The sequence below is a fragment of the Ambystoma mexicanum genome, chromosome 11, assembly GCF_040938575.1.
Source record: "Ambystoma mexicanum isolate Mex_15411 chromosome 11, UKY_AmexF1_1, whole genome shotgun sequence".
NCBI classification, from domain to species: Eukaryota; Metazoa; Chordata; class Amphibia; order Caudata; family Ambystomatidae; genus Ambystoma; species Ambystoma mexicanum.
In genome coordinates this window covers 1471919242-1471938571 of record NC_090934.1, presented here as the reverse complement: position 1 = coordinate 1471938571, position 19330 = coordinate 1471919242, and the positions used below count along the sequence as shown (strand labels likewise).

General features: G+C 50.0%; 1 protein-coding gene across 1 annotated transcript in view; it reads right to left on the bottom strand.

Moving 5' to 3' along the window:
• CKMT1A (creatine kinase, mitochondrial 1A) overlaps nt 1-19330 on the bottom strand; it is a 142620-nt gene that overhangs the window by 68046 nt on the left and 55244 nt on the right. The window contains exon 3 of the mRNA XM_069625172.1: nt 8666-8864. Within this exon, the coding sequence (XP_069481273.1) occupies nt 8666-8864 (199 nt within the window). The remainder of the gene's footprint in view (nt 1-8665; nt 8865-19330) is intronic.

The window sequence follows — 19330 nt, the reverse complement described above, 5'->3', positions numbered from 1 at the left end:
CACACTGATGGTATACTGTATGATTGGTGCTAGGTTGTCACGCACACTGGTGGCATACCGTATGATTGGTGCTAGGTTTCTCGTGCACACTGGTGGCATACTGTATGATTGGTGCCAGGTTTATCATACACACTGATGGCATACTGTGTGATTGGTGCCAGGTTTATCATGCACACTGATGGCATACTGTATGGTTGGTTCTAGGTTTATCATGCACACTGATGGCATACTGTATGGTTGGTTCTAGGTTTATCATGCACACTGGTGGCATACTGAATGAATGGTGCTATGTTTATCATGCACACTGGTGGCATACTGTATGAATGGTGCTAGGTTATCACGCACACTGGTGGCACACTGGTGGCATACTGTGTGATTGGTTCTAGGTTTATCATACACACTGATGGCATACTGTATGATTGGTGCTAGGTTACCACGCACACTGGTGGCATACTGTGTGATTGGTTCTAGGTTTATGATACACACTGATGGTATACTGTATGATTGGTGCTAGGTTATCACGCACACTGGTGGCATACTGTATGGTTGGTTCTAGGTTTATCATGCACACTGATGGCATACTGTGTGATTGGTGCCAGGTTTGTCATACACACTGGTGGCATACTGTGTGATTGGTTCTAGGTTTATCATACACACTGATGGTATACTGTATGATTGGTGCTAGGTTGTCACGCACACTGGTGGCATACTGTGTGATTGGTTCTAGGTTTATCATACACACTGATGACATACTGTATGATTGGTGCTAGGTTATCACGCACACTGGTGGCATACCGTATGATTGGTGCTAGGTTTCTCATGCACACTGGTGGCATACTGTGTGATTGGTGCCAGGTTTATCATACACACTGATGGCATACTGTGTGATTGGTGCCAGGTTTATCATGCACACTGATGGCATACTGTATGGTTGGTTCTAGGTTTATCATGCACACTGATGGCATACTGTATGGTTGGTTCTAGGTTTATCATGCACACTGGTGGCATACTGTATGAATGGTGCTAGGTTATCACGCACACTGGTGGCATACTGTATGAATGGTGCTAGGTTATCACGCACACTGGTGGCATACTGTGTGATTGGTTCTAGGTTTATCATACACACTGATGGCATACTGTATGATTGGTGCTAGGTTACCACGCACACTGGTGGCATACTGTGTGATTGGTGCTAGGTTATCACGCACACTGGTGGCATACCGTATGATTGGTGCTAGGTTTCTCGTGCACACTGGTGGCATACTGTATGATTGGTGCCAGGTTTATCATACACACTGATGGCATACTGTGTGATTGGTGCCAGGTTTATCATCCACACTGATGGCATACTATATGGTTGGTTCTAGGTTTATCATGCACACTGATGGCATACTGTATGGTTGGTTCTAGGTTTATCATGCACACTGGTGGCATACTGAATGAATGGTGCTATGTTTATCATACACACTGGTGGCATACTGTATGAATGGTGCTAGGTTATCACGCACACTGGTGGCATACTGTGTGATTGGTTCTAGGTTTATCATACACACTGATGGCATACTGTATGATTGGTGCTAGGTTACCACGCACACTGGTGGCATACTGTGTGATTGGTTCTAGGTTTATGATACACACTGATGGTATACTGTATGATTGGTGCTAGGTTATCACGCACACTGGTGGCATACTGTATGGTTGGTTCTAGGTTTATCATGCACACTGATGGCATACTGTGTGATTGGTGCCAGGTTTGTCATACACACTGGTGGCATACTGTGTGATTGGTTCTAGGTTTATCATACACACTGATGGTATACTGTATGATTGGTGCTAGGTTGTCACGCACACTGGTGGCATACTGTGTGATTGGTTCTAGGTTTATCATACACACTGATGGCATACTGTATGATTGGTGCTAGGTTATCACGCACACTGGTGGCATACCGTATGATTGGTGCTAGGTTTCTCATGCACACTGGTGGCATACTGTGTGATTGGTGCCAGGTTTATCATACACACTGATGGCATACTGTGTGATTGGTGCCAGGTTTATCATGCACACTGATGGCATACTGTATGGTTGGTTCTAGGTTTATCATGCACACTGATGGCATACTGTATGGTTGGTTCTAGGTTTATCATGCACACTGGTGGCATACTGTATGAATGGTGCTAGGTTATCACGCACACTGGTGGCATACTGTGTGATTGGTTCTAGGTTTATCATACACACTGATGGCATACTGTATGATTGGTGCTAGGTTACCACGCACACTGGTGGCATACTGTGTGATTGGTTCTAGGTTTATGATGCACACTGATGGTATACTGTATGATTGGTGCTAGGTTGTCACGCACACTGGTGGCATACTGTGTGATTGGTTCTAGGTTTATCATACACACTGATGGCATACTGTATGATTGGTGCTAGGTTATCACGCACACTGGTGGCATACTGTGTGATTGGTTCTAGGTTTATCATGCACACTGATGGCATACTGTATGATTGGTGCTAGGTTATCACGCACACTGGTGGCATACCGTATGATTGGTGCTAGGTTTCTCATGCACACTGGTGGCATACTGTGTGATTGGTTCTAGGTTTATCATACACACTGGTGGCATACTGTATGATTGGTGCCAGGTTTATCATGCACACTGGTGGCATACTGTGTGATTGGTGCCAGGTTTATCATGCACACTGATGGCATACTGTATGATTGGTGCTAGGTTATCACGCACACTGGTGGCATACCGTATGATTGGTGCTAGGTTTATCATGCACACTGATGGCATACTGTATGATTGGTGCTAGGTTTATCATGCAAACTGATGGCATACTGTGTGATTGGTGCCAGGTTTATCATGCAAACTGATGGCATACTGTGTGATTGGTGCCAGGTTCATCATACACACTGATGGCATACTGTGTGATTGGTGCCAGGTTTATCATACACACTGATGGCATACTGTATGATTGGTGCCAGGTTTATCATACACACTGGTGGCATACTGTATGGTTGGTTCTAGGTTTATCATGCACACCAATGGCATACTGTGTGATTGGTGCCAGGTTTGTCATACACACTGGTGGCATACTGTGTGATTGGTTCTAGGTTTATCATACACACTGATGGTATACTGTATGATTGGTGCTAGGTTGTCACGCACACTGGTGGCATAATGTGTGATTGGTTCTAGGTTTATCATACACACTGATGGCATACTGTATGATTGGTGCTAGTTTATCACGCACACTGGTGGCATACCGTATGATTGGTGCTAGGTTTATCATGCACACTGATGGCATACTGTATGATTGGTGCTAGGTTATCACGCACACTGGTGGAATACTGTATGATTGGTGCTAGGTTTCTCATGCACACTGATGGCATAATGTGTGATTGGTGCTAGGTTATCACGCACACTGGTGGCATACCGTATGATTGGTGCTAGGTTTCTCATGCACACTCATGGCATACTGTATGATTGGTGCTAGGTTATCACGCACACTGGTGGCATACCGTATGATTGGTGCTAGGTTTATCATGCACACTGATGGCATACTGTATGATTGGTGCTAGGTTATCACGCACACTGGTGGCATACCGTATGATTGGTGCTAGGTTTATCATGCACACTGATGGCATACTGTGTGATTGGTGCTAGGTTATCACGCACACTGGTGGCATACAGTGTGATAGGTGCTAGGTTTATCATGCACACTGATGGCATACTGTGTGATTGGTGCTAGGTTTATCATACACACTGATGGCATACTGTATGATTGGTGCTAGGTTATCACGCACACTGGTGGCATACCGTATGATTGGTGCTAGGTTTATCATGCACACTGATGGCATACTGTATGATTGGTGCTAGGTTATCACACACACTGGTGGCATACCGTATGATTGGTGCTAGGTTTCTCATGCACATTGGTGGCATTCTGTGTGATTGGTGCCAGGTTTATAACACACACTGATGGCATACTGTATGATTGGTGCCAGGTTTCTCATACACACTGGTGGCATACTGTGTGATTGGTGCCAGGTTTGTCATACACACTGGTGGCATACTGTGTGATTGGTTCTAGGTTTATCATACACACTGATGGTATACTGTATGATTGGTGCTAGGTTGTCACGCACACTGGTGGCATACTGTGTGATTGGTTCTAGGTTTATCATACACACTGATGGCATACTGTATGATTGGTGCTAGGTTATCACGCACACTGGTGGCATACCGTATGATTGGTGCTAGGTTTCTCATGCACACTGGTGGCATACTGTGTGATTGGTGCCAGGTTTATCATACACACTGATGGCATACTGTGTGATTGGTGCCAGGTTTATCATGCACACTGATGGCATACTGTATGGTTGGTTCTAGGTTTATCATGCACACTGATGGCATACTGTATGGTTGGTTCTAGGTTTATCATGCACACTGGTGGCATACTGAATGAATGGTGCTATGTTTATCATACACACTGGTGGCATACTGTATGAATGGTGCTAGGTTATCACGCACACTGGTGGCATACTGTGTGATTGGTTCTAGGTTTATCATACACACTGATGGCATACTGTATGATTGGTGCTAGGTTACCACGCACACTGGTAGCATACTGTGTGATTGGTTCTAGGTTTATGATACACACTGATGGTATACTGTATGATTGGTGCTAGGTTATCACGCACACTGGTGGCATACTGTATGGTTGGTTCTAGGTTTATCATGCACACTGATGGCATACTGTGTGATTGGTGCCAGGTTTGTCATACACACTTGTGGCATACCGTATGATTGGTGCTAGGTTTATCATGCACACTGATGGCATACTGTATGATTGGTGCTAGGTTTATCATGCACACTGATGGCATACTGTATGATTGGTGCTAGGTTTATCATACACACTGTAATGTAAGCGGCGTGTCCATCATGCTTAGTACGACAGCTTCATGTTTAGAGTGAGAACGTCAGAGGTATTTTTTGTATTCGTATGTGAACACTGGGGTGTCATTTTGACAAGAAGCAACATACTTATAAAACATCAAGCGAGAGTGGAGGCAGGCCCTGGGTAGGGGGCTTTACAGTAAGCTTCTTTGTACTGACTGAGTTAGAGCAGGAGCTGAAGGGTTCTTTTTGGAACATATTCCAGGAAGATGGTCAAGAGTAGAAGCCATGAATAATCCAACATAGAAGTGCCAAAGGCCAGTGGCACGATAGTGCCCCATGTATAGTCCTGAGGGAAGCAGGCATGGGACGCGCGTTAGGGGGTCCCTTAGAGTGGGGTGGAAAGAGGTAGTGGATTTTCTTTCAGACGCTAGAGGTGCAGTTTTACTCTAGTTTTTAAGAGTTGCACTGGTGGAATCTTGGAGTAGCCCAACTGGGGCAGTAAAGGAAAGGGGGGAAGCAAGAGGTGCAAGGTGGGGTGTGGTACAGGGAGGTTACAGACGGGCGCGGAGCAGAGGTGCAAGGTGAGGTGTGGTACAGGGAGGTTACAGAGGGGCGCGGAGCAGAGGTGCTAGATGGGGTGTGGTACAGGGAGGTTACAGAGGGGCGCGGAGCAGAAGTGCTAGGTGGGGTGTGGTACAGGGAGGTTACAGAGGGGCGCGGAGCAGAGGTGCCAGGTGGGGTGTGGTACAGGGAGGTTATAGAGGGGCGCGGAGCAGAGGTGCCAGGTGGGGTGTGGTACAGGGAGGTTACGGAGGGGCGCAGAGCACAGGTGCAAGGTGGGGTGTGGTACAGGGAGGTTACAGAGGGGCGCGGAGCAGAGGTGCAAGGTGAGGTGTGGTACAGGGAGGTTACGGAGGGGCGCGGAGCAGAGGTGCCAGGTGGGGTGTGGTACAGGGAGGTTACGGAGGGGCGCGGAGCACAGGTGCCAGGTGGGGTGTGGTACAGGGAGGTTACAGAGGGGCGCGGAGCAGAGGTGCTAGGTGGGGTGTGCTACAGGGAGGTTACGGAGGGGCGCAGAGCACAGGTGCAAGGTGGGGTGTGGTACAGGGAGGTTACGGAGGGGCGCGGAGCAGAGGTGCCAGGTGGGGTGTGGTACAGGGAGGTTACAGAGGGGCGCGGAGCAGAGGTGCTAGGTGGGGTGTGGTACAGGGAGGTTACGGAGGGGCGCAGAGCACAGGTGCAAGGTGGGGTGTGGTACAGGGAGGTTACGGAGGGGCGCAGAGCAGAGGTGCTAAGTGGGGTGTGGTACAGGGAGGTTACGGAGGGGTGCAGAGCAGAGGTGCTAAGTGGGGTGTGGTACAGGGAGGTTACGGAGGGGTGCAGAGCAGAAGTGCTTGATGGGGTCTGGTACAGGGAGGTTACAGAGGGGCGCAGAGCAGAGGTGCAAGGTGGGGTGTGGTACAGGGAGGTTACAGAGGGGCGCGGAGCAGAGGTGCCAGCTGGGGTGTGGTACAGGGAGGTTACGGAGGGGCACGGAGCACAGGTGCCAGGTGGTAAGAGTGTAGGGAGATGAAGCCAGCATGATTGGGGCGCAGGGGGCAAGATTGGCAATGGATTTTAAAAAGAGAAGCAGGAGCTTGAAGAAAGAGATTTTGCCAGGGATGGCATCCAGCATGGCGTGTCTGGGTGGAGATGGGTGTGGGTTGGTTGGGTGGAAATGTGCTTGTATAGCAAAGTTCAGAAATATGCTTAGAGGAGTGAAAGAGCAAAGCGGAAGACCAAGGAATAGGCTCACGCAATGGTTGCGCTTGCTGAGCACTGGAGTAGAGATCCAGGTTTTGGCAGAGCAGCGGGCAAGGTGGTGGCATAGGGGGCTGAGCCTCTCTGTAATGGTAGTGGCCATGGTGAACTAGAAGAGATTCAGACTACTATCAAAGAGGAACACCAGGGTGCAGATTGTGAATGAGGGAACCCATGGGAAAGGCGATAGGAGACGGGGAAATGGGGCTTACGCTGGAGGCAGGGAGAAATAAGAACTGGGCACGAGGCAGTATAGCGCCATCCAGTGGCAGACGGCAGTACAGAAATTAGTGATACATTCAGAGCTTGCAGGGGTAAAGGAGGGGCTCATCTATGAAGCCGACTACTCAGTGAGGAGCCGTAGAGGTGAAGAGGAGTGGCTCAAAGACTGGCCCTTGGGGACCACCAACCGGGACGGGTGTGCAGGGGGTATTGAAGTTCCAGGAGACAGAGCAGGAGTGGTCTGAGGGATGGGAGGAGATATAGCTTGTAGCCAAGGGCAGAGGGAGTTTGAAGGAGGGAGGGGTGATGAACCGGGCCGATGGGTGAAGACGGTGGAGAGAGGCAGGTGTGGTGGGCAGCCGTGATGAAGTTGAGATGTGGGTCACAGCAGACTTGGTGGAATGCCAGCTTGGGGAGGCTTGCAAAGTGAGTGTTGGTTGTACCATTGAAGACCGTCCTCTGGAGGATTTTGGGGGGGTGGGCGGGAGAGGATCAGAGTTCTAGAATGAAGGATTGGTGGGGTCAGCAGTGGTTTCTTTTCAGAGGGGAGGAGACCAGCAGTTTTATAGCAGGCTGGGCCATGTCATTAAAGAGAGAGGTTTGAGAGAGAGGTGGTTTTAGGGAACAGTTATGAGTTCTTTCATAGTTTGAGATGCAAAGCAATGCATCAGTGCACAGGATGGGTTGGTAGAGCGTAGGGTGGGTAGAGGTGTCAAGCCGGTCAAGTGGCACAGTGAGTAGAGCCCTGCTTTGACATCCGTGCAGAGCCTGCTAACGCAGCTTCGAATCCCTTCCGAGGTCGATGAATGAGCACCACACCCCTTGGGTAATAATAAGCAGCGCTCAGATACCTGAGGGTTCGTAGCGCTATATAAGTGCCTAATTATTATTATTTATTATTAGCTGTGATTAGGGAGGTGGGAGAAACGTGGGCTAGTGAGGAGAGCATGGGGGAACCGGAAGTGAGGAAGAAGAAAGGGGTAGGATACAAAATGGCTGCTAAGGGGCCATGTATTTTGAGGATTTTGGAGAAGTAGGGGGCAAAGTCATTAGCAGAGAGGACAGAGGCTACGCCCCGACTCTTGGGGAGAGCATGGCCTGGGGGTCATGGGTGGCTTGCCGTGGATGAGAGTGAGGAGGCGAGTTGAGTCAAGAGCAGGGGCGCGGGAAAGAAAAGACAGCCCACAGCTGCCCTTGTTATGTCTAGACAGTGCTGTGCCCAGGTCTAGCAGTGCAGGCCCTGCACAGTTCAGGTGTGTGACGGACCAGCATCTGCTGTGTGGGTGGCGCCGTTTAGGTGGCACTTTGGTGTGGGTTGCTTGTGTGTGGTGACTGGCAGGTGCAAGGTGTGCTTGGAAAGTGCTTTGCGCTGGTGTGTGCTGAGCAGCGAGTGCCGGCCATGCACACTATGATGGCTGCACCCTGCTTATCGTTCACAGCATGAAGGCCAAGCCATGTGCGTATGCACGTGTGTGTGTATGGGGTTTAACAAGCAGAGTGCTGTACCATAGAGAGGAAGAATGCAGAGATGCTGGTGGGAACCGGAAGCGGAGGGGGCGGGGCGTGGAAGGGGAAGAAAGATGCTATCAGGGGGGGGCACGCGCTTTGAAGAGCAGTCGCCTTCTTGAAGGGGCGCAATGCCTCTGTTCAGGGCACCCCTGGGGTTGTCATGACACATGTGTACATGCTGTGAGTCTGGACTGCGAAGGTCCTCACAGACGGGTCCGGGCCTCACCTCATAGGTCTCCTCGTCTCCGGCCACCATGCCGACGGTCTTGATGAAGGGGTGCCCAGGGTTGTCCACGCCTGTCTGGATGCACTGGTCCACGGTCCAGCCTGTGGGGGTGCTTTTGTTGCACAGTTTTGCGTACATTGCAGGCGTCAAGACACTGGCCATGCAGTTGTTGTGTTTGCGAAGGTCGGGGTATTCGGCACTGTGCAAGAAACACAAGAAAGAAAAAGAAAAAAGTCCATCAGAAATGGGCAGAGGGCGGGTCTAGCGCTGCCGGGCACAGCACTAACATGCCAGGTACATGTTCGGTTGCCTGTCATGCGAATGAGATGGCATGCACATTATAAGAAGGGCAGCTACCATGTGTAACTGTGTACTGAGGTAACCCGCGCCCCCTCAATAACCCCGAGTGTGTTATCACTGCGAAGGTGAGGGATTTGCAATTAAAGGTTTTACTGGGAACTGGCCAGTCCTGTTGAAGGATCTTGAACTCTGTGATGCTGAACGGCCTTTTGCTGCAGAAGAGGTCTCCAGGGGCCCAGGGTACAGAAACTTTGCACAGATGCAAGAAGAGCAAAGTTGCACAGTGTTAGCACTAGGGCAAAGTTTGCCCTATTTTTAAAAAACACTGGGACACGTTAGAAACCCATTGCACCACGAGAAGTGCAGTTCGGCATTTTAAAAGCACCAGGGCAAAAATTGCCCTAGTGCACAGAAGATGCATTTACACTACATTTTTGCACCAGGGCAACGTTAACACTAGGGCAAACTTTGCCCTGATGCAAAAATACATCAAAAATATGTCTTTTTTTTGTTTACACTAGGGCAATTTTTGACCTGGTGCTTTTAAAATGCAAATCTGACTTGTCATGATGCAAAGTCTTATAATGTGTCCCAGTGTTTTTAAAAATAGGGCAAACGTTGCATTAGTGCTAACACCGTGCAACGTTGAACTTTCACTGCTGCAAAGTTCCTGTAAAATGGCCTTAGGATGCCAGCTACCTCCCAAACACAGGTTTCTGTTCATAAGATGTGTAACTCTTTGATATGCGTTGGCTGACAGGGGCAGAAAAGAGGTGACCTTGGCATGTGGAGGCTCCGGGGACCCCCTCCCACAGTGAAGAGAGTCTCAAGAGACGTAAACAGATCACCTTTGGGGGGCTCCACTTCACCCCCACGCCCCTCGGCAGAGGCCTTTCCTACTGGCGGGCCATGGAGCTAATGGGCAGATTGGCCCTTGCTAGTGGAACACAGCTAGAATAGCGCTTTCAAAATACCACATGGTGATCATGTTTCAGGTAACACCATAAACCTACACATGAAGTCTACAACGAACAACACAAACATTAACACAGAAATTAAGTCAAGACAACCAATTTAAAGTTCAAAAATGACAATATTCAGAACATGAAACCTGAAAAGTGTGAGCAGCGTAAATTGCCGGGCGGCAAAGTCACCCCAGACCCCAGGGGGGCATTTAAAAAGAAGCACAACACATATTTTCAAGAACTGCAAAACAGTGGAAATGTCCAGTGGTTAATGTGGGCATAAGGGGATATTTGTTGTTGGCTGCAACGAGTTCCCCATCTTTAGGGTGCCTGGGCGGTATCCATGTAAACATGCCTGTTTTCAATGGATATTTTCCTATTTTTTAAACTAATGCTTTGCACGGAAATATGATTGAAAAAAATCAGCTTTTAGGGCTAATCCTGTTAAATATTTTTCCAGGCTTACTTTCTCCTTTACTACGGATTATTATTTATTTATTGAGCATTTGCTAGGCGTATTATTTATTTATTGAGCATTTGCTGGGCATGTTATTTATTTATTTATTGCTCTTGTGGGGTGCATTGTTTATTTATTTATTAATTGAGCATTTATTAGGCGCCTATACAACAGAATGGCGTTTCAAGGCGCCACAAGGCAAAGTGGGGAGGGAGCAAGGGAATTAATCACAGTGGAAATACAGCAAATATACATTTGTGGTCCTACTAGGCCATGTGGCATTCAGACCTGCAAGTGCAGTGAAGAGAAGTGCAAGAGATATGGGTGGGTGGGGGGGAGGAATAGACAAGTGCAGGGGGGTGCCCGTGAGGAAAGTGCCAAGGGGGATCCAAGGAGGAGGCCCAAGTACTAGGGAGGACGGATCCCAGGAATGGGATGCCCAGCCACAAGGAGGGGCCAAAAGGGGGCAGTGCAGTGGGGGGAGGGGTGCTGGAGTCGACTGGGTATAGGGCCTGGTAACCTGTGAGATTCACGAGGACTAGGCCACCAGTCTCAGCGGCAGGGGGATAGTTAGCAAGGAACGAAAAGAGGGAAAGAGGACGAGAAGAGCAGAGAATTGAGAAGTTTCTGGAACCTAAGGAGGTCCGGCTCAAGTTGGAGAGGGGCAGGGAGGCTGTTCCAAAAGGAGGTGCCAGCCGAGGAGAGAGACCCGCACCTCTCTCTGCTTGTAGAAGTGTTTGACAATCAAAGAGTTGGAATTACAGGAGCGCACGGCTCTAGTAGTGGAGTATTTAGGGAGGTAAAGTTGAAGATAGCCGGGTCCCAGGCCCCAGAAGGCCTTGTGGACGATTCCGAGGGTCTTGAATTTGATGCTTGCAGACACTGGGAGCCAGTGGAGAGATTTTAGGGCTGGAAAGATATGGTCTCTGGGCTTGAGGCCAAGGATAAGTTTTGCAGCCATATTCTGGATTAGCTGAAGGGGCGTAGGCAGGCGAGGGGGACGTTGAAGAAGAGGTTGTTGCAGTAGTCAAGCCTAGAGAGGACCAGAGCTCTGGAGACAGTGAGCTTCCGGGGGAAGGTGAGGAAAGGGAGAATGCCTCTGAGGAGGTGAAGCTGGAAGTGGGCCTTCTTGACAAGGTCCACGATGTGAGGGGTGAAGGAGAGAGCAGAGTTGAAAATGACCCCAAGGTTTGTGGCCTCAGGATGGTGAAGGTAGAGGGCCCAAGGAGGGCAGCCAGAGGGTAGGAGGAAAGCAAAGTGCAGGTGCCCCAATGAGAAGGATCTCAGTCTTACTGGCATCAAGACAGAGATCGTTACCTGCAGAACATGCCTGGATGGCAGTCAGACAGTCAGGGATGAGAGAAGAGGAAGAAGAGGCAGTGGAGGGAAGTGTGAAGGAAAGCTGTGTGTGTCATGATGCCTACCTCCAAGGAGCCAGGTCCGACCCAGCAACCCCAGAGGCAGGCATCATTTCCCCCAGGGGAGTGCCAGCGGGCCCAAGCTGGGGCCCTTTGGACACAGTCCTGGCGCCTTAGGCGCCAGGCTCATGTTGGACCCCTGTCCTGGCGCCTTAGGCGCCAGGCTCATAAAGCTAGACATGTGTTCAAGTGTTTTCATGTGCACTTACCTGATGCAGACCATGCTTCTACATCCAGGCCCTCTTGAGGCCTGAATGGAACTACTTTACCTGTGGCACTACTTTCCCCTGGGTGTGGTCAGGGAAGGATACATACCTGGAATTTCTTCCAAAGCTATTTAAACCACGCCCGATCAGCAACTCACGCTTCGCGTTGTTCTGCTCCTCGCAGCTGGACGCTCACCGTGTCAGCTCCTGCATCTGGACTTCAGCCACGCCTGTCAGCATCCTGGGTCGCCTGCAAAGGGAGATAAGAGAGAATTGGAGAGGAATTAGACCTTACCTGCTAAAGCTGCATCACGGGAACATCACACCGACGATCCTGAAAGGGAAGACATCATTTTAAAAGCATTTCGCTTCGATCGCTGCAGCGCTGCATTTCACTCACCTTTCCTGGGCGCCTCCATCTTCAGCAGCGATCATCCGGATCCGCAGCCACTTCCCAGAGCCTAGAGAGAAAAAGACAAGAACACAAGGTGAGAGAAGGAAGGGAATAGGAAAAGCTCAGTTTCCTTCTAAGACTTACCTGTTGGGTCATTCCCATTTCATCTCGGGTCCTGCCGCTTCCTGGCATTCCGGACCCCGGCCCCTATGCGGAAAAAGACAAAGACTTTGAATGAGCGAATGCAAAGACATTACCCGAACGCTCATCCAGAACTTACCTGTCATTTACTGGAACTGCACGTTTCACTTCGGGTCGGCGCCATATCTCCGGCATTCCGAACCCCGGCCCCTAAGGGGAAAAAAGACATAAGCATTAGCGCTTGCTGCAATAAGACAATGAACATTATTATTAAGCTTGAACTTTTGAACTTGCTACATAACTCTTACAGCGCCTCACCTGAATAGTCAAGCTTACCTGAACTCCCATCAAACCTCAATCCAGTGAAGTAACTGGGTTTCAACGCGCCCCTGCATCAGAAGCAGGATGGAGAACTCATCCTTCCAGACCCTAAGGTGAGACTTCACAGGGAATCGAGGAAGGGTATCGTGGAGGGTTGGAAGGGAGTGGGAGGCTTGAGCATTATTCCGTCAGTAGGTAATACTCCCTTTTCACGCACAGGGGAACATTCCTGCGAGCCAGTGAGTCCATCTTCAGAGTCCTGCGCTTCACCATAGAAGAAGCATCAGCACTCGAAGCCAGACCTGCGCCTCCGTGGGAATCAGGTGAGCGTGACAGTGTGTCGTCAGCATAGCACTGGAAATGAGGAGAGAAGTAGGAGATTAGGTGAGCAAGAGGGGCGAGATAGATATTGAAGAGCCATGACATAGGATAAAGCACTGGGGGACACTGCAGGTCGAGAGTGTGGTGGTGGAGGAAAAGGGGCCCAGTTGCAACTGGGATGGGTGATTGGTGAGGCAGGAGGTCAGCCTTTCCAGTGCCTGGTCCGTGATACCGAGGGTATCACGTAGTCGTTTTATGGGGATAAAATGGTTGACCATGTCAAAGGTAGAGGAGAGATTGAGGAGAATGAGGACAGCAGGAGAGTTAGAGTCAAGATTTGCAAGCATGTCTTCACAGGCGTTCAGGAGAGCGGTTTCCGTGCCTCTGGATGCCTGGAATCTTGATTGTTGGTCACGGAGGCAACCAACAAGTTCAGTGTGGAGGGTCAGTTGGGGGAGGACCAGCTTCTCCAAGAGTTTACCCAGGAAGGGGGTAGTGGAGATTGGGTGATAGTTAGCCAGGTAGGAGGGGACAACAGAGAGAGGGTGCACAAGGGAGTTTTTGAAGGATAGGGGGAAAGAGCCAATGACGAAGGAGTAGTTGCTGAAGTCAGCAAGAGCCAGAGAGGAGATATTGCCCTTAATAGTCTTAGAAGAGCAGGGGAGCACCTGTTTGGAGGAGACCTTCATAGAGCGGACAACTTTAGAGACCTCATCCGTTGCTATGGGCAGGAGGGAGGAGAGTGCTGCGGGTGGAAGGAGGGGAGCCAATGGAGGCTGGGCAATAGGTGCGGAAGTGGAGATGGGGTTGTAGGGGAGTGAGGACATGATGTCCTGAGCTTTAGAATAGAAATGTGGGGCCAATGCGGTGCAGAGAGCTGGGAGGGAAGGAGAGAGTTGGAGACTGCAGTTGGATTGACGAGTTCCTTACAGATTTCGAAAGGTTCACCCGTGTTATTAGTGACTGTTTGAAGGAATAGAGATGTTACTCTAAGTGCCATGTTGCCAGCATACAAGGCAGCTCCCGAGGGGTTCCAGTAACCTGGCTCAGGGCAGTTACATGCTTGCAATATACTTTTCAGCGTGGAGCCTTAGGAAAAGGAGGTCTGATTAGCAGATCTCACTTTCCGAGACACAATTATCAGCAAGGTTTTGTTTGAAAAAGAAAAACAATGTCAGGCTATTGTACTCTCAGAGACGGCTTTCCATCGCAGAGTGCCACTAGAAACAGATGTTTACCAACTAATTCAGAGTGTGATGATACCCCTTCCCCTTCCCAACTTAGCACTTGTTTTTTCTGTTCAGATCGGCACTCCCGACCGCACTTCCTTTCTGAACTTGCACGTTCTGAATGTCACAAGGCCTAGTAGGATCGTTATTGTATTTTCTCCCATGGCGCGATACACTGTGTGTTGTATAGGCGCTGAACACATATCCAATACAAAAATAAATGAATAAAACGGTAGATGTCTTTGTGGGCAGATATGCTGTTTTGGAGTTGGAGAAGCCTTTGATGAGGCACCAGTGTTACTTCCGAATGTTAGGCACACTTATGTGGTTGGCGGCTTTCATGCATGCAAGGCTACTTGATGAAAAGCTGGTAAAAGTGGGGTTCCATGGTCTAATCTGGAGATAACGGGTCCTTGCATAGCCATTTGATGAGACATCTCTGGAGTGCACTTGTTTATCTGTCACTGTATGCATTGCTGGCATTGCACTCCTTTTAGAGCGCCCTTAATGTGTTGCTTGTTGCCCAGTATAAACCCAATAGATGTACATAGGAAACAATGGGGAGAGATTTCTCTGCTTTAGAAATACTGAGCCAACGTGCTGAAAGGCAAAGCAGAGGGAAAATCCTAAAATGTACAAAAGCCCAGCTTTTAGGGGTTATCTATAGATGTCTGTCTGTATGGCTAGGTTGTTATAAAGCGGGGGCCTCGATGGTAGGAAATTGAACTCTATGCTTAGTGCAAAGGTGGGGTCGGTGGTACAGTGCCAGAGGCAAGCTGGCTGGTGCACTAATGTTAGGAACGTGCGGTCTTCAGCTCTTTCCTGAGATGCCGGAGTCGAGATGATGTCTGCTGGGGGGCTGCCTCACAGTGCAGGCCCACCCAGAGGTGGGCTATTCCCTGCATGTCCTGTGATAGTGGGCGCTGCTGCAATGGCCCAGACCCACAAGCATGGCCAGCTTTCTATGTTGCTAAGTTCCTTGAGTCAATATCGCCTTGAATGCCATGCCATGCTGGGCGTTTAGAAGGTGTGCCGCGTGCCACCCACAGCCAGTGTAGCTCGCTGAGCGTGGGGGGCGGGGGGGGGGGGCTATGCTCAAATTTCCTGATGCCGGAGATGAATTGATATCAGGAGTGGTTTTTTTGCTTGAATGGCACTGCTAGATTTGCTACAAAAACGGCGAGATTCATGCCAGATCATGAGATTGGCGAAAGATTTGTTTAACTGGGTTGCAGAGGGGCACAAGCACAAGATTTGATTGAGTTTTTGACCTGCCCTTGTCATCCACAAATGGTTGAGGGCCAGACAGTGTTTTAGGGCGGTGATCTTCAACCGGTCCCAGCTACATTCAACCCATAGATAGAGCCTCTGGGAGCTTACCTCTGCACCCCCAGCACCCCAGCCTTAATATGTTGCCAGTATAGAGCTATAACTAAAGGCCAGCCACAATGTGGCGACACTCTGCACCCGACTGGATGGCGCAATGATCTGAAACTCCAAATCTTAATGACACAGTCAACCAAGCACCTAGTCTGTGAACCCCATGTGTGTGGCCAAAAGAGTAAGTCATTCTATGGTGAAATGCACTCCTTTTTCCATGATCTGTTAGGCATTATCTGAACACAGACTGGCCATATTGCAGCATCCTGGGTGTGGATCTAGGCCATCCAGCAGCATCCTGGGCGTGCATCTAGGCCATCCTGCAGCATCCTGTGTGCATCCTGTGTGCATCTAGGCCATCCTGCAGAATCCTCTGTGTGGATCTATGCCATCCTGCAGCATCCTGGGTGTGGATCTAGGCCATCCTGAAGCATCATGGGTGTGTATCTAGGCCTTCCTGCAGCATCCTGTGTGTGGATCTAGGCCATCCTGCAGCATCCTGTGTGTGGATCTAGGCCATAATGCAGCATCCTGGGTGTGGATCTAGGCCATCCTGCAGCATCCTGTGTGTGGATCTAGTCCATCCTGCAGCATCCTGTGTGTGGATCTATGCCATCCTGTGTGTGGATCTAGGCCATCCTGTGTGTGGATCTAGGCCATCCTGTGTGGATCTAGGCCATCCTGCAGCATCCTGGCCGTGGATCTAGGCCATCCTGCAGCATCCCTTGTGTGTATCTATGCCATCCTGCAGCATCCTGTGTGTGGATCTAGGCCATCCTGCAGCATCCTATTTGTGGATCTAGGCCATCCTGTGTGTGGATCTAGGCCATCTTGTGTGTGGATTTAGGCCATCCTGTGTGGATCTAGGCCACCCTGCAGCATCCTGTGTGTGGATCTAGGCCATCCTGCAGCATTCTGTGTGTGTGGATCTAGGCCATCCTGCAGCTTCCTATGTGTGGATCTAGGCCATCCTGCAGCATCCTGGGTGTGGATCTAGGCCACCCTGCAGCATTCTGGGCGTGGATCTAGGCCATCCTGCAGCATCCTGTGTGTGGATCTAGACCATCCTACAGCATTCTGGGTGTGGATCTAGGACATCCTGCAGCATCCTGTGTGTGGATCTAGGCCATCCTGCAGCATCCAGTGTGTGGATCTAGGCCATCCTACAGCATTCTGGGTGTGGATCTAAGACATCCTGCAGCATCCTGTGTATCCATCCTGCAGCATCCTGTGTGTGTATCTAGGCCATCCTGCAACATTCTGGGTGTGGATCTAGGCCGTCCTGCAGCATCCTGGGTGTGGATCTAGGCCATCCTGCAGCATTATGGGTTTGGATCTAGCCCTTCCTGCAGCATCCTCGGTGTGGATCTAGGCCATCCTGCAGCATTATGTGTGTGGGTCTAGGCCATCCTGCAGCATCCTGTGTGTGGATCTAGACCATCCTACAGCATTCTGGGTGTGGATCTAGGACATCCTGCAGCATCCTGTGTGTGGATCTAGGCCATCCTGCAGCATCCTGTGTGTGGATCTAGGCCATCCTACAGCATTCTGGGTGTGGATCTAGGACATCCTGCAGCATCCTGTGTATCCATCCTGCAGCATCCTGTGTGTGTATCTAGGCCATCCTGCAACATTCTGGGTGTGGATCTAGGCCGTCCTGCAGCATCCTGGGTGTGGATCTAGGCCATCCTGCAGCATTATGGGTTTGGATCTAGGCCTTCCTGCAGCATCCTGGGTGTGGATCTAGGCCATCCTGCAGCATTATGTGTGTGGATCTAGGCCATCCTGCAGCATCCTGTGTGCGGATCTAGGCCATCCTGCAGCATCCTGGGCGTGGATCTAGGCCATACGTCAGCATTCTGGGCTTGGATCTAGGCCATCCTGCAGCATCCTGTGTGTGTATCTAGGTCACCCTGCAGCATTCTGGGTGTGGATCTAGGCCATCCTGCAGCATCCTGGTTGTGGATCTAGGCCATCCTGCAGCATTATGGGTGTGGATCTAGGCCATCCTGCAGCATTCTGGGTGTGGATCTAGGCCATCCTGCAGCATACTGGGTGTGGATCTAGGCCATCCTGCAGCATTATGGGTGTGGATCTAGGCCATCCTGCAGCATCCATCCTGCAGCATCCTGTGTGTGTATCTAGGCCATCCTGCAGCATTCTGGGTGTGGATCGAGGCCATCCTGCAGCATCCTGGGTGTGGATCTAGGCCATCCTGCAGCATCCTGGGTGTGGATCTAGGCCATCCTGCAGCATTCTGGGTGTGGATCTAGGCCATCCTGCAGCATCCATCCTGCAGCATCCTGTGTGTGTATCTAGGCCATCCTGCAGCATTCTGGGTGTGGATCTAGGCCATCCTGCAGCATCCTGGGTGTGGATCTAGGCCATCCAGCAGCATCCTGGGCGTTCATCTAGGCCATCCTGCAGCATCCTGTGTGCATCTAGGCCATCCTGCAGATTCCTCTGTGTGGATCTATGCCATCCTGCAGCATCCTGGGTGTGGATCTAGGCCATCCTGCAGCATCCTGTGTGTGTGGATCTAGGCCATCCTGCAGCATCCTGTGTGTGGATCTAGGCCATCCTGCAGCATCCTGGGTGTGGATCTAGGCCATCCTGAAGCATCATGTGTGTGGATCTAGGCCATCCTGCAGCATCATGGGCGTGGATCTAGGCCATCCTGCAGCATCCTGGGTGTGGATCTAGGCCATCCTGCAGCATCCGGTGTGTGGATCTAGGCCTCCATGCACTTGTAGGAACCTGGTCTTTTGGGTGATCTTCCCTGGGAATGGACGATTTGTGATCAGGCTGTAGTTTGACGGTGTTTGGGGCAATCTGTGCTTTATTGAGAAGTGGGTCTATTAACCTTGCTTGTAAAGATGAGGGAGTGGTCCTTTGTGAGAGGTGCATTTAAACTTTGTGGGATGGGCCGGAATACTTGGCCCTGGGTACATTTAACGATGGATACGGGGAGTACATCACCCTTGTATGTGCTAGGTTTAATTGGTATAAAGTGTTTATATAGAATTGTTTATATTGAATGCTCATATATCGATTTTTTTATGTTGAAAACCTTTATAGTGAATGCATTTAGGTGTGGTAAAGAGTTAAATATTTTGGGTAAAGGGGTGGGGTGGGTTTTTAGGGGTTGGAAACAAGGGATTTGGGGGATTCCCCCCCAAAAAGTGCATTCACTATAAACGTTTTCAATATAAAATATTCGAGATATGGGCATTCCATATACAATATTTCGATATAAAGACATGTAACGGGTTTAAGGGATAAGGACATGCATGCAAGTTCAGGTGTCGAGAGGAGTATTAATTTTCACTATTAATACACCGTGCTAGGGTTAGGATGGGCATGAGGAGTATCGGGGTTCAAGGCAGCGGTGAGTCCACGGATGCCTTGACCCTTGAGATAAAGATGAGACACCCATTCTCACTGGATCCGAGAATATCATGACGGGGGGGGGCAGACTTAAAACATTCTTCCCCTGGACTGGAGGCTGCACAAAGGACCCCCTTAAGTCCAGG